At 37.8% G+C, this 15287-nt stretch overlaps 2 protein-coding genes across 3 annotated transcripts in view; one reads left to right on the top strand and one right to left on the bottom strand.

Moving 5' to 3' along the window:
* Positions 1-3929: 3929 nt before the first annotated feature.
* Positions 3930-9571, bottom strand: LOC122091438 (NADH dehydrogenase [ubiquinone] iron-sulfur protein 5-B-like). Its single transcript, XM_042661386.1, has 2 exons — positions 9389-9571; positions 3930-4270 (listed from the first exon to the last, which is right to left on the bottom strand). The coding sequence occupies exons 1-2, from the start codon at positions 9536-9538 to the stop codon at positions 4169-4171; spliced, it is 252 nt and encodes an 83-aa protein (XP_042517320.1). The 5' UTR covers positions 9539-9571; the 3' UTR covers positions 3930-4168.
* A 1465-nt stretch (positions 9572-11036) lies between these two features.
* LOC122091880 (DExH-box ATP-dependent RNA helicase DExH8) overlaps positions 11037-15287 on the top strand; it is a 20319-nt gene continuing 16068 nt past the window's right edge. Inside the window, exons 1-4 of one of the 2 annotated variants that reach the window (XR_006144058.1) lie at positions 11037-11538; positions 12336-12513; positions 13962-14135; positions 14343-14490. Coding sequence is in view for 1 of the 2 variants with exons in the window: in XM_042662107.1 (XP_042518041.1) it covers positions 11382-11538; positions 12336-12513; positions 13962-14135; positions 14343-14490 (657 nt within the window). In the remaining variant the exon portion in view is untranslated. The remainder of the gene's footprint in view (positions 11539-12335; positions 12514-13961; positions 14136-14342; positions 14491-15287) is intronic. The other variant, XM_042662107.1, reaches the window with a different exon arrangement.

The following is a 15287-nucleotide window of genomic DNA, read 5'->3' as shown; positions in this document are numbered from 1 at the left end:
CGTAATAAAAACCTCCATTCGCCAGAATTAATACTGACATCTAAGGGAATCCACTCCCCCAAACTAATAATGGGGTAAAAGTTCTTCAATCCACGGGAGAATGGTACATTCGCACATTCTCTTTATATATTTCCTTTTCACATAAAATGACTTCACTATCCTCCTATGTACAAAACCATTCTGTTGCACTTCATTAATGCACTCTTCTCCCACTTTGGATTTGCACCTAGTCTAATATTTACACTGCCAGTGTTCCGGCCCTTCATCCAGTAAGGGGCAAAAATGGTATTACACATGTTTCCTCTTTCCCCACCCAACGACTGAAGTGGCTACAGACATGTAGTGCACAAAATCTTTCATCTAATAATAACAATTTTCAGCTTCTTCACATTAGTAAGCCCTGGGAGCTGTAGGCTTTCTAAAACTCTATCAAATAGGGTATTCATGTTAAAGACAATGGGTAGCGCAGTTGGATGAAGCCTTGCCGGTTGGGTGCAAGATAGGTAAAGCACCAACCTGGCTCTACAGTGCCATTCATGACTCAGGGAAGTTTCAAGCCTGACTCATGCCCAGATTGAATTGGTATTCATTTCAAGCAACAAGAAAATAATAGAGGGGTACACGGGCATCTACAGAAGCTATAAAATGGCAACTGGTAAATAGAAGAGTATTAATGGATTGACTACTGAGATAACAAACAGGAAGAGAAAATAGACATTGTTTTCCATAAGACAGCAATAATGGCATATGAAAGCTATTGCATTATAATGAACTTTTAGTAGTGTGTAATACCTTTCTTATCCCTGCAATACGAAGACCACCCCTACATATGCGAAGGAGGACACTTGTGTGTGGTTAAATTGTCAGTGTAACCATCCATGGTTACACAGAGCAAAACCCATTTATTAATGCATCTATTTATTTTGTTCTTAACATCCTTTGTATCTGCTCAATTTATGTAACCAATCCTAATGCAGGAGTAGATTACAAGTAACTAACTTCGCAGTTTATAACCCCAAACAATACAAATAGTACCAGGAAACAAAGAAATAATACCATCAAATAAATCCCTAAGTGTACGATACCCATATAGGAGCAAAACCAACCCAAAATCTAACCTGATAGGAGAGACAAAGACCTGTTATAGAGCTGGAGAGAGAGAGGTGCGGCTAGGGCTGTAGGAGTCCGATTGAGTTGCACTCTTGGGCATAGATAGTCCCTAGGGAGGGTACAAAACCCCCCAAAGTTGGGAATATTCTGACGGCTGATTGTGAAGTTACAAGCTTTCTTGATTTTCTAACCTAGGAGAGAAAACTAAGAAGAACCTTCAAAAACAAGAGCTGAATACTTCCAATAGTGACTAGGTAAGGATCGTGAGACCCTAATGAGGCCTGAAATACCCTGATTGAAAACCTGGCTGAACAGAGTACAGAAGAGAGAAAGAGAGGAGATCGATCTCTCTCCTATTCCCACCAGGATTGCTGATCAGTTATGATTTCTGGAGACTTTTATCAAAATCTGAACTATACCTCTTGAATGTTACAGCAAATAAAATAAAAAAGAAGAATAAAACAGATGGGGGATTGAGAAGGGTGAAAGAGAATAAAGGAAGTGGCTATCTCAGCCTGGGTTTCTCACCCACAGCTATCTCAGCTGCTCTAAGCATTTAGTTACAAACTTTCTTTCATAAATGCAAACTTTCTTTCATTCAAATCTGTCCAATAATGGTACATATGCCTCTCTATTTATAGAGGGGAAGTTTACAATCATACTAATACTAGAGCTAGTTTCCCAATAAGATTAGACACTCCTACTACAACTAGAAGCTAGTTTCCCAATAGGACTAGACACTCCTACTAAAACTAGGAATGCAAAATAGGACTAGGACTTGACTTTATGACTCCAACATGGAGTAGGACTAATTAACTAATAGTCCATATAGGACTTTACAACCAACTAATGGCCTAATGGACCTTTATTGAATTAAATAACAACTAATTAAACTAATGAACAAAATCCCGTTTTCCTACCTTCTACCCATATTTTGGGCCTATTAAAATGGCCAATTTCAAAGAAAACCCATGGGATCAAAGGCCCAACACATACATACTACAACCCAAGGCTTATTTGTAATAAAATAAGCCCAAGTGACTTATCTACATTAGATCCCCCCCGCAAATCGATGATAACCTCAAAACAACTCAGTTTTATATTGAACCACCAGAACTGAGGCCACCCTTTCCTCTTTTTATCATCAAGGATATACATTTGCCATGATTCACCACAGCACCAGAGTTTGCACATTTATGTAAGTCTAAAGGATATACATTTACCAATTACCATTGTCATCCTTTTATCTCCAAATCATAGGTTAGTGAATTTTTTACGGTGCCCAAAGTCTTTATGAGAATCAATTTGCAACAACTCCACCATTACTGCACCACAGACCAACACATGGATAGATTAGGGTCTCAGTTTTCTGGGTCACTTGGTTTCTCAAACTTCTTTTACCAGCCAGCAAACTCTGCAGTAGAGACTACCAAAATGCTCAATCACACGTTTGTTTTAGGAACCATACGGACCACAAAACAGAGCAGAAACAGAAAGTCAGAAACTAACAACAATATCAAAACGCGTCATAATTTGACAACTGTTCTTTCTACATTTTTATTGCTTCGAGTGTGCCCCAGTAATTGGAGTGAGTCTAGATAAAACTGACATTGTATTATATGTTTCAGACACAACAGTGGAACCATTTCAAAATTCACTTCCGAAAACACCAATTTCACTAGTAAATATGTTCTCCTTCACTAGTAAGAACTCCAACTTTGGTTACATGATTGCTAAACACCATACAATGAGACACCCATCTAAATGATCAATCCACTTCAACTTGAGTTTCTACATCTCAAATCCAGCACATTGTTGATCATGGGGTTAATTCTTGAATGAAAGACACGATTATTTAAATGGCACAACTTGGATTTAGTGTTCTTTGCATAAATGGCCAATCCTTGAATGGGAAACAAGACTAAAGAACATATGATGGCATTACATACTCTTCCATCAATGGGTGCATCTCCAGACACGGTACAGAATCAAATTGAACCACACCTAAGTAAAATAAGTTGTCACAGCACAAAGATCACTTTATCTGGGATAGTAGAAGTGAGTCATGGCTGACAGGAAAACGGGCTGAAATTTAGAGTTTGTATGATGACATTCTAAATGTTTGTCTTTATGTATGGGTTCCTCACACATAGTTGATACAAAAAGGCAAAAGAATAAGCCACATCAGATGATTAAAAATCATTTGATCACTCTATCCTTTTCACCCAGATATCTTTGTCAGCACATCCAGTGATCAGTTCCAACCATACATGGGGAAACATGTTGAGATATGTTGCTTGAGGAAGGATTTCTTCCATCATAGTACTAAGGACTCAATAAATTTACAATGCATGAACAGTAATAGGAGTTTCAAACTTCATATGGTGTAGACAACATGCCATTAGAAAATAAGCAGCACAAAAAAGCTTAAGATCCATGCAACAGTTGGATCAAAAGAGTCAAACTGAAACATCTCAGCATCTAACCAGCACACATGTCACTACAACTTCTACTAAAATAAAAAATTAACTATCAAGCCCTTTTTTTTTATATGTATCCGAACTACTGAAAGGTAGGATTTGATTTCACTATTCGTTGCTTATGGTAGTAAACAGTCTTGACACAACCACATTGTTGGTGTTCATCCATTGCTCAAAAATTAAAACAAAAGAAACCACCTAGGAGATGTATACCAAATCCTTGTTCATATTCTCCAGCTGGGAAAGATTGATGTTTCTGTATAAGTTTAATGGTGTAATTCTTTCATACCCATCCAAAATCTACTAAACATCAGAACTTGAGCACCATGAACACACAAATGAGAGAAACGAATAAACAATTTTTATAAAGCAAGCTTCAGGTCTCATCATAACAATAATCAACAATGTTCTGATGCAAGTACAGATTGATATTATGCGTTTCTGTGCATGTGAAGAAACCTAGATTCAATCTGGAAGCAACAAAAAAAAGTCTACAAAATCATACCAGTCCCCCTCAAAATATAACTAGGCAACCCAATCTTTATTTATTAAGTCCAAAGATGACCAATGATTGGATCCTAGTGATGATCGTGTTCTCCATCTCCACCTCCTTTGGCTTTCCGTGCAGCCGCTCTTATTTGACGCTGCTCCTCTTTGTAGACCCGGTTTCTCCGTTGAAACTGAAATTACAAGGTCCAGTTTATTAAGAATCACCATAACTAGGCAAAAAATCAACCAATAATGAAAATGATCACATGCATTCGTATTCCCTTCAAAATGACTCCATAACATAATAACCACAGGTCTCAGAAGAAATGTCCCTATGGGTAAATTATAATTTTCTCAAGTACATAATATTGTTCAGAAGGTACATTCTAAAATCTGTGAGAAAGTCTCCCAATAGAGTGTCCACAATATGAACAAAATAGACATATATAAATAAAGTTGTTACTTAAAAGTGAAATACCACTTCAAATAGACTGTCAGAATATTCCCTTCTGTCCTTTATAACTTTTAGCTCCTTCAATCTGTGAATCAAAACCCTCCTCTGTACTGGAGCATCTAAAAGCCTTCACTGAACATGGCCATGTCACCTCAAACAAGGGACTTCCCGCTCTCAGGCTCATCTATCTGAGACTATTGACAGTTCATCCTCTGGCACTACAACTCCGTTCTCTTTGGAACATATGGTTGCTCTCTAACGCATGATGACATAGCTTGGTAAAACATCCTCTACCACAGCTTCTTCCCTTGCAATTGCCCCTCATCTAGCCTGGTCAGGTATATTCCATGTTTATTCTAGTTCTAGTCCTTCCTGGATGCTTGATTCCGGGGGCCTCCGATCATTGACTAGCTTCTTGGATAGATTTCATACCTATCTCCCTTGTTTGGATAGGGACAATGTCTGAGTTGCTGATTTTGTTTCTTGCTCCACTACTATATCCTTGTCATATGTTCTCCATGTCTATAACCTAGTGCTAATTTACTTTCCGTTTATCTCACTATTGACCTCAACTATTGTGTTCATTTATATTCCACTCATTGTGTTTTTAAGGATCTAGTGACAGGCGCAACGATTGGATATGGTAGGGAACATGATGGACTGTACTATTTGGAACCGCATCTAACTGCTATACCTCCTCCAATCCCAGCTCATACCCTTCAGGTAGACAGTGCTCTTACTCAGTTGCATCAATGGCACCGTCGTCTTGGTCATCCCTCTTTTTTGCATTTTAAGTTATTTACTTCCTTCTTTAATAAAACATTAAACTCAGGACAAGTATGTTCTTGACGTCTATTAGTTCCCAAATATTATTTTCCTAGTGATAATAAAATTAACGTTTTTTTTTTTTTTATTCACTCCGATTTGTGGGTCTTTCTCGGACTATAGTTCAGGGTGGTTTTAAATGGTTTATAACTTTTATTGATAAGTGTATTCGTCTGACTTGGGTTTATCATTTTTCCTATTTCTGATCCTTTCATACCACGATCCGACTCAGTTCAATGCCCAGGTTCAAATTCTATAAAGTGATAATGGAACTAAATATATTGATGGCCAATATCTTGACAAACATGGTATCCTGTCCCAAACCTCTTGTGTTTGTACCGCATAACAAAATGGTATTCTGGAGAGGAAGAATCATCGTCTTCTCGATGTCACCTACTCCTTGATGTATACCACCCATGTTCCTGAATTCTATTAGGGAGATTCCTTCCTTAGTGCAACATTCCTTCTAACCGGGTCCCTTCCAATGTTGTTGACTTTAAAACCCCTGCCAGTCTCCTTTAGAACCCATCCCTTGCTTATCATTCCAAAATTCTATTGGGGAGATTCTTTCCGTGCAACATTCCTCATTAATCGGGTCCCTTCCAATGTTCTTGACTTTAAAACCCCTGCCAGTCTCCTTTTGAACCCATCCATTGCTCATCATCTTCCTCCTAGAGTATTCGATTGTGTTTGCTTCGCTCATAATTCCTCACTATCTCAATTGAAATTAAATCTGAGACTCCCTGGTGTATCTTCCTTAAAAAAATATTTTTTTGAGAAAAATAAAAAATTTTCATGGAAGTTGTAGAACACTTGTTTTTACATAACATATAAAAAATCTAGAAAACTGTTGGTGAGAGTGTGAAGTGTTTATTTCAAACAACAAAAAATTCACACTTAAGTAGCCGTATCGTACCGATACAGTACGATACAGCTCGATACTGCACGATACCTTCGATACGTACCGATATTCTCGGGAATTTTCAGATTTTCAAAAGTTCGTATCGTAAAGGATCTACCCATCACTCTCGACACAGGAAATCACGATACGATACGTACGATACGCCGATACACAAAAAGAGGTCCAAAATTCCCCGTAGCGTATCGGTATGTATCGTGTCAATGCTGACCGATACGGATACATTGATCGGCCGATACGGCACGATACGCAGCACCCTATTTCTAACTTTGTCTTATGAGTCATTATCTCCATCCTATCGCGCCTTTGTTACTTCATTGTCCTCTATATCTTATGAGTCATTATCTCCATCCTATCGTGCCTTTGTTACTTCATTGTCCTCTGTATCTATCCCGCAGGGCTGGAAAGAATCTGTCTCAGATCCTAGGGGGAAGGATGTTATGGTAAAGGAAATGTAGGCCTTGGAAATTGTACTTGGAAGTTTGTTCCTCATCCCAAAGAGAAGAAACTAGGACGTAAATGGGTGTTCATTGTGAAGTAGAGGCAGAAGGAACCATTGAGAGATATAAAGCAAGGCTGATTGCCAAGGGCTTTACTCATACCTATGGCATCAATTATCAAGAATTTTGCCCCTATTGCAAAAATGAATTATGTTCGAATGTTGCTATCATGTGCTGCAAATCTTGAGTAAGAGTCTCCAACAACTGGATATATAAAACATTTTCCTTAACGAAGATCTCGAAGAAGAGATGTACATGGATATCCCTATATGCTTTGCATCATAATCTACAATTGGTAGGGGGTGAATGTTACATAAATCCCACTACGTTAAGGAGTTACCATGGGCTTGGTTTAACCCGTTCCTGCCGGCCATGCAAAATTTTGGATAGAAGTAAAGTCACGTTGATCACACCTTATTTGTCAAACACAAGGATCATAAGGTTATTGCTCTTATCATCTATGTTGACAATATAGTAATAACAAGCAATGATGATGCAGAAATCTCCAAATTGAAAGCTCACTTAGCTACTGAGTTCGAGACCAAGGATTTAGGACCTCTCAGATACTTCCTATGGATCGAAGTAGCTCGATCCAACAAGGGTATCTTCATTTCCAAGAGGAAGTATGCCCTAGACCTTCTCAGTGAGACGGATATGCTCAAATGTAACTGTAGATTCTCCTATTGAGGTCAATTATCAACTCAACAACAAAGGGGGTGATTCGGTATATAGAGATGTCAACAGCTTGTAGGAAGGTTGATATACCTCTCCCATACTCGGCTAGATATTGCCTACACTGTAGGGGTTGTTACTTGATTTCTACATGATCCACAGACTGCTCAACTCAAGGCAGTATACCGTATTCTACGGTATTTAAAATCAGCATCTGGAAAGAGAATTTTATTTTCCAACAATAGCAATCTGAAAATTGGAATCCTTTACCGATGACGAATGGGTCAGCGCTATTGATGATCAACGCTTTACTTCGGAATATTGTATGTTCCTTCGTGGGAATCTGGTTACCTGGGAAGCAAGAGGAAACCAGTGGTATCCAGATCTAGTGCAAAAACAGAATATACATAAATGGCACAAGGTAAAAGCATATATGGCTCAAAGTGTTACTGCATGATCTAGGAGTGACATCTGAAGAACCTATGAGGCTCTACTGTGATAATAAGGTAGCAATCAATATAGTCCAAAACTTAGTCCAGCACGACAGGATTAAGCATATTGAAATTGATAGACACTTTATCAAGGAGAAGCTTGAAGAAGGCTCAATTTGCATTCTGTTTGTTACTTCCGAGAATCAATTAGCTGAAGTATTCACAAAGGATTTAAATCTAAGTTATTCCGTTTGTAATCTTGTATCCTCTCTATAATGAGAAAGGTCTCTATCATTCTAGACAAGTTGAATCATTCTTTTGTTCACCTTCAACTTGATGTAAACAACTTCAACTCCAACAACTACAACCAACACTCAAACTGGCACCCATACCATGGAAACACCATGGGTGATGCAATGAACCAAATTCAAACATGAGCCACTAATAGGTATAATATATAGGTTGAGTGTGATGTGTCGATGCTGAATCCATAAAGCAACTGAAGAAGGGCAAAAAGGTATATAAAGGGGCCTACCTGTTAAGGTACTAAATTCAGGGAACTTATTTGTATTTCCTTATTCAAAAATATTACCTTCTTATTTTGTTCTTCAATGATTCTTTAGATGTCTAAAGGTGGAATTAGTGTGAAAATTTTCATTATTAAAGACTATCTTTAATGAGACTAATGGAATCCCAATGTACAATTTCCTTGGAGCATCTTAATCTTCATCTGTCTCAATTCCGAATCTGGAAGTGATGACTTCCCTTGAATTGGCAATAGATTTATCAGTAGACCATACGGTTCCACTATATTGCATTGTTATGTTTGCTCATATTCGGTTTGGAATTACTCCGGTTTGCTGAGGACGGGCTGTATCAATTGACAACCATAACAAACCACCAATGAACCCCAACCCCCAGGACCCTTGGGTCAGCATTAAACCCATTTCACATCCATTAGCTTTGCCAAACAGTTCTGCAAATATGTCATATAAAGAATACCACCCACTGTGTGAATCTGAATCACAATATCATTCATTCATTGTGGTGCATTATCATCTTAGGTATATACATGCGTTATTTCAGACACAGTTCCATATGCATCCAAATACACGCCGGTTACAGCAGCACAATGAGATCGAACAGAAGGACAAACAGAAAGTACCTAGCACGAACTAAGTGCAAACAGCCAATGAATGTACTCATCCACAAGAAATCGTCAATTGAATATTCTCACTGTTTTATAAAAAAAAAAAAAAAAAAAAAAAAAAAAAACAAACAAAATGGAACCAATTGATTCTTCGTTTGGAAGATCTAACTGTGCAGATAATACGAACCCAAAACCTAGATTTATAGATCATTTCACTACTTTTAATCTTAAAGAAAAAAAAGGAATATCGGTGGATCTATGAGTTTATACAAATCCTATCGAAAATAAGGAAGAAGAAGGGCATACGATTTCGATGACAATGACGAGATAGATTATAAACAGGAGGATATGAACGGACCTCTTTGGAGTGGTGAAGACACTCGAGGTAGTCTTCCCTAAGGAGAGCACAGTCTTTGGGTTCCTTGCAACGAGACATACACTCGCTGAAGTCCGTCCAGAAGTCGTAGCATCTTCCCTTGTTTCCTGTGATCCCCCAACCAGAAGCCATCCCTCCCTTTCTCTCTTCTTCTCCAGGGGTACTGCCCCTTGTATAAAAAATTGACCGCAGGCGTAGGGTGGTACAGCGGTCAGTGGTGGTCGGAGTCGGGTCGAATGGCTTGCCCACCCGTGGATCAGCGGATCTTATACTGGAATCGATCGAAAATGGTCCCAAAACCCCCAAACTCGGCCCCTCACACCTATAAATCCTAATAATCTGATCCCAAAACCCTAGAATCGTCCGTTCGTGGTCATTCAGAATTGGCATCAGTCACGGCCGATTCGAAACCAAATAGACTAGTTTGACCAGTCATATTCCAAAATTTTAACAGTGATCCGGATCAGCAACTAAAACGGCTTAAGCACAGCTATCACTACCACAATCCATTTTGAATGATTTGTCTGGATGGACTAATAATGGTTTTTATGATTCTATTGAGAAGGGGTAGGAGTTTATGGTGACACAAGAGTCTAATCATAAGGTCAAAATTTACACCAAAATAAATTATAGAGATAATTTTCCCACACAATGTATGGAAAATGTTCATTTTAATGACCAAAATACTCCTTTTAAAAATCTTTTAATGTTAGTAGTGCCCAGATGATAAAAATGCTTATGAAATTCAATCAGAAACTATTTTGCCTCAGGTTGTATGTATACCATGGATTTAGGGGACGGTATCGATAGATGCTGATATTGACCTAATACCGATTCATATCAGATCAGATTGGTAGGTATCGTTTGATTTTACCCCTACTTTTTTTAAAAAGTACTAATTTTTTACTATTTTACCCCTGAAACGATATGAATAACTGATCCGGATTGGTCAAGGATTGGGGATTGGTCTGAACCGATATCGATCCAATACGGTCGATATGACACCGACACTTAAAACCATGATGTATAAAGATTACATGTCTTGTGAGAGTAAAAAAAAAAAAAAAATACATGTCTGGAGTGTTGAGCTTGAGACCATGCTACCTTACCACACCTAAGGGATCAGCTCCCATATGTGTAGAGTAATGATCATTCATATATGGTTTTGTGATAACAAATGTCATTCTCCCCCTCTCCACAAATACTCTTATAAAACCAAAGGTATCGAAAGCTTGCCCGCAGTGGTTGGGGCAGCATAAATTAACCAATTGTAACCTAAGATCAACTTGATTGATTAATAATAAGGCATTCTCGGAGCAAGATAGTGGTCCAAAGAATGTGACCAATCATTTATAGTCTGTTTAAGGACTGCTTATGTTCTTCTAGTCTATTTAAAATCCGATTATAACTTTAAATAGAGCTCACCTATGAATTAATGATCACTTAATCGAATAGAAACATGTTTATACCCTAATTACTTAAACGGTCATAAATTGATAATGAACGATTAAGGTCGACCGAAACCGTACGGAGAGTGTGAGGTTAGCATTTTCGAAAGCCCTAAGGAATCGGGGTGCTTGTCTTCTTCCTATCAAGGTAGGTCATCCTTTCTGGAAGGAGAGAGAGAGAGAAGAGGGCGAGCGTGGGACTAAAATTACATTTCAGTGCATCTTACGTGGGGAGCAAGAAACACCGGAATTTCGGACGAGGAGGAAAAAGAATGTGGAAACTGGGATGCTTATGCACGCTCCTAACGCACCATGCGTGTTTTAGCGTCATTTCTCAGTTAGTACTTTAGCACAATACCCATTATTGGCGGGTTAAGGTATGAAAAACTAAAAAGACTTCGTTGGACTCTGGTCTTTGAGTGTCTAGACTAAGCACACATAGCCCGCCCCTTAAAATCCTGACCCTTTCTCCTTCCGGTGGAGGTTTTGTGAACTTGTGACGAAGAGTAGTGACGGAGCACTCGTCAATGGCTTCTCCTCCACCGTCTCCTTGTTCCTCTTCGTACTCTACTTCGTTTCCTTCATCGCCATTCTCAGCTCTTCCTGTCATGGCTCTCAGAGATAAGATCGTCGAGAAAATACTAGAGAATCGTGTTACGTTGATTGTCGGTGATACTGGTTGCGGTACTTCTATTTAACCTCCAAAATCTCTCTCTATCTGTCTCTCCTCTTGATCTTTTTGATTAGGTTTCTTTCGTCGTATGCTTTGCTTAAATTATCAGTTTTAAGTACTGTTTACGATGATTTTCAATCGTTTCTAGTTGAATGCTACATCAGTTATGTTTAATCTTACTTCCATTTGTCATTTTTGTTTTCATATTTTGTTAGTGATTGAATTTATTGTCGCAGAACACTGTGAAGTAGGTATCACTTCATTGCTGTTATAGCTGGTTTTGTTGGAAAAGATATGGGAATTGAATTAAGTTCCACCTGTAATCTGGAATGACATCATGGGCCAAAGCATACTCACGTCTTTTAAAGTGAATTCTGCCAGTGGATGTATGGTTATATGAAGTGTGTCTTATTGATATATCTGTGTATTTATTATGCATAGCACTCAGATAGTGGATTTTGAATGTTAAATTCTATATCATCATCTAGAATGGAACTCTCAAATTTCTCTCTTAGAAAAAGTTTGCTGGAGTTGAAATGAAATTTCGCTGCTTGATGATGCACTGGTCATCATCTTTATATGTTTTCCCATAAATTGTCGGGGAATATATGCAGAATACTGTCCTATCCTCTCTTATTGTTTGGCATATCGTAATTGGTTTCTCTTTGCATTACTGAAAAGTGTGGCCATTCATGAATATTTTGGGCCTCTGTTGCAAGCAAATGATTTTTTTTGTTTGGTAGCTTACCTTCCTCTCTCATTTGTTTCTTTTGATGGATAATATATATATTTTTAAATTCACTTGAAGGGAAAAGCTCACAAGTTCCACAGTTTCTCCTGGACGAAGGTATACAACCCATATTATGTACGCAACCTAGAAGGTTCGCAGTTGTAGCAGTTGCAAAAATGGTAGCAAAAGCTCGGAATTGTGATGTGGGGGGCGAGGTTGGATATCACATTGGTCACTCAAAGGTTGCTTTGACAAGGTATTTTCACTCACGACCTTGTTGATTTGCCCCTGTTCCATGATGTTTTAGCATCATAGAAGCACCTAACTAGGGGGAGAGAGTGTAGAAACGCAACCCTAAAATGATGCAAAAAAGTAATGAATAAACAAGAACAATCAATGCACATAAATTACGAGGTTCAACAAGATTGCCTATGTCCTTGGTAAGATGAGATCCTGATTCACTATCGATGAAAATGAGATTACAATGCTTGTCTGCACAGATTTCTTACATAAAAAGAAAACCTCGCTACAAATATATAGCAAAACCTTGTGTGGGAAATTTATGTGAATACCCATATGGCCCTCTGGAATTTTGACCCACTTTTGCCACAAATGGAATTAATGACATCCTATCCCCAACAAAGAGATCATAAACGCTTTTCAACTCTACTACTAATGCGAGGTTATTATTGCAACGATAATCCCATTTCTGACATATGGCTATGTTAGATATTACGTTGCGTCCAGGGGTCAGGCATTTTTGTTGGGACAAAAATTTATTGACCATGCATCACTAGTTTTTCATGGATTACTTTTTCACATTTACATTCATGAATAATTTTTGTTAACTACGCATCACCGATGATTGACTATTTTCTTGAAACAATGCATCGCTAGTTTTTTAGTGGTTACTTTTTCATGTTTACATATTTGAACTAACCATAGATATGTGTGTTTTTTGGTTTTATTAAATCTCAGTTGTCAGATGCTTCGTATTAATTTATTTTCTTTTCATTTCTTTCTTTATTTTTAGTTAATGAAGACACTTCATATTAGTTTTAAACAGTGAAGACATATAGAGGTATAAAGCTTTGGAAATTCGTTGAAATACTTAACTTTGTCTGATTATGTCAATCATTGATAATCTAAGCTCTAAATCTGAAGAATGGTGTGCCATATGCTTTACGATGGGATCTCTAATTTGACATCTGGCTTATCAATGGGATCCACAACCTATCCAATGGTTGGTTTGCCTAGATGAGCCTTTCATGTAGTCAAGGGGTCCCCAACCTATCCAATTCTTTTTTGTTGTAGAATGTAGATTATTGCATGTTGTCTATGTGTCTGTGTCATGACATGGCTTGATCATTGTACTTGTCCTTATAGTAGAGTGTTACTTGATCGCTAGCATTTTCTTTGCCTGATGCCCTGGTAGGTTTATCTTTTGTGATTGTAGGGCCTCCTTTAATCTGCCCAACTTTCCAATTATAAAAAAATTCTCTAAATTCCTTGTCTTTTCTAGGGTTCCCCACCCCCCGCCAAAAATCTGCTAAACATGACTAGTCTGTTTGAAAAATATGGTTGTTTTGCTTTTCTCATTCTTTTAGCATCATATGATTTATTTATTGTTATTATTATTTTTTCTATTGGTAGCATTTTGTACCCTCCCGTCACATTATCACATTTTCCTTTTTTCTGTCACAGCTCCAAAATTGTCTTTAAAACTGCTGGAGTTTTGTTGGATGAAATGCGAGATAAGGGGATAGCTGCACTTAAATATAAGGTTATCATTCTTGATGAAGTTCATGAAAGATCTGTGGAATCTGATCTTGTTCTTTCATGTGTAAAGCAGTTTGTGCTGAAAAACCATGATCTAAGGTTCACACTTTTTTTCCTTTTCCTTTCTCGTATTTGTTAGATAATGATTTGTTGTGCATACAAAGTTTGTGTCTTCAATATCCTCCTGTCATTACAGTGATGTATATTTTGCTTATTCTGACTTTGAACTTTCAATTGATAGTGTGTGTCATGTCTTAAATGAAATTTGATAATTGCCTGAAGGTTTGATATTCATTCTTCTTATAGGGTGGTACTGATGTCTGCCACAGCAGATATTGCAAGATACAGGGATTACTTCAAGGATCTTGGTCGAAGTGAAAGGGTAGAAGTGCTTGGGATCCCAAGCCCCAATGAACAAACGATTTTCCAACGAAAAGTTTTATATCTTGAACAGGCAATGACTTCGATTAAATTTTTGTTTAGATTGTGCAATTATTTTTCTTGCCATGAAGCAGGGAGCTTGATCGCTGTGTCTGGTTGACTATAGTCATTAGTTTTTAATAATTATGATCAGATTGATGTATTGTGCTGCAATAAAATTTTTGATGACTACTCGCATGACTCCTTTTGCAAACTGCTTGCTGTATGCCTGCAATTTGGTCATAAGGAGCATGTATCAGTTGATCTGGTTTCTGGACATGTCAAATTGATGTTTGTTGCAAATTTTCCAAACATGCCGGCGAGGCCGAAATGAGAATTTTCCATACATGTTGGCAAGGCCTATAAAATTTCTATAATGGGCAGACTTCGTGAAGTAAAACAGTCGTCTTTTTGATATACAAGGGGTATTCAAGAGATGATTAGGGCTGGCTGTCAAGCACTCGTGGGAGGTTTAGCCTGGGTTTTAATTTGTCCAACAAAGCTCAACCAGATGCCGGGGGTTAGGTTGGGCTGACCACTACTGGTTGGATCAGATTCTGGCGGAGTTTTAGGGTTGTGGGTTTTATGATACCCTATGATTAAGTTAGACAGGTAAGAGTATATATATGTCTAAATCTTACTTGCATATGATCTATTGCAACAACTTATCATCTTTGAACCTACATCCTTTCATATTATAAACCTTCTTTTTGTGGATTTATTTCATATCATAATTAAAGTTATTAATATATTGGTTTATCTTTGTCTAATAGACACATAAATAAATATTTAAATGTTTTTGTTTTGTTTTGTTTTGTTTTTTTTTGGGGG

This window comes from Macadamia integrifolia, chromosome 10 (genome assembly GCF_013358625.1).
Source record: "Macadamia integrifolia cultivar HAES 741 chromosome 10, SCU_Mint_v3, whole genome shotgun sequence".
Classification (NCBI taxonomy): Eukaryota; Viridiplantae; Streptophyta; class Magnoliopsida; order Proteales; family Proteaceae; genus Macadamia; species Macadamia integrifolia.
Note: the sequence above shows the minus strand (reverse complement) of the source record. Positions and strands in the feature narration are given on the sequence as shown.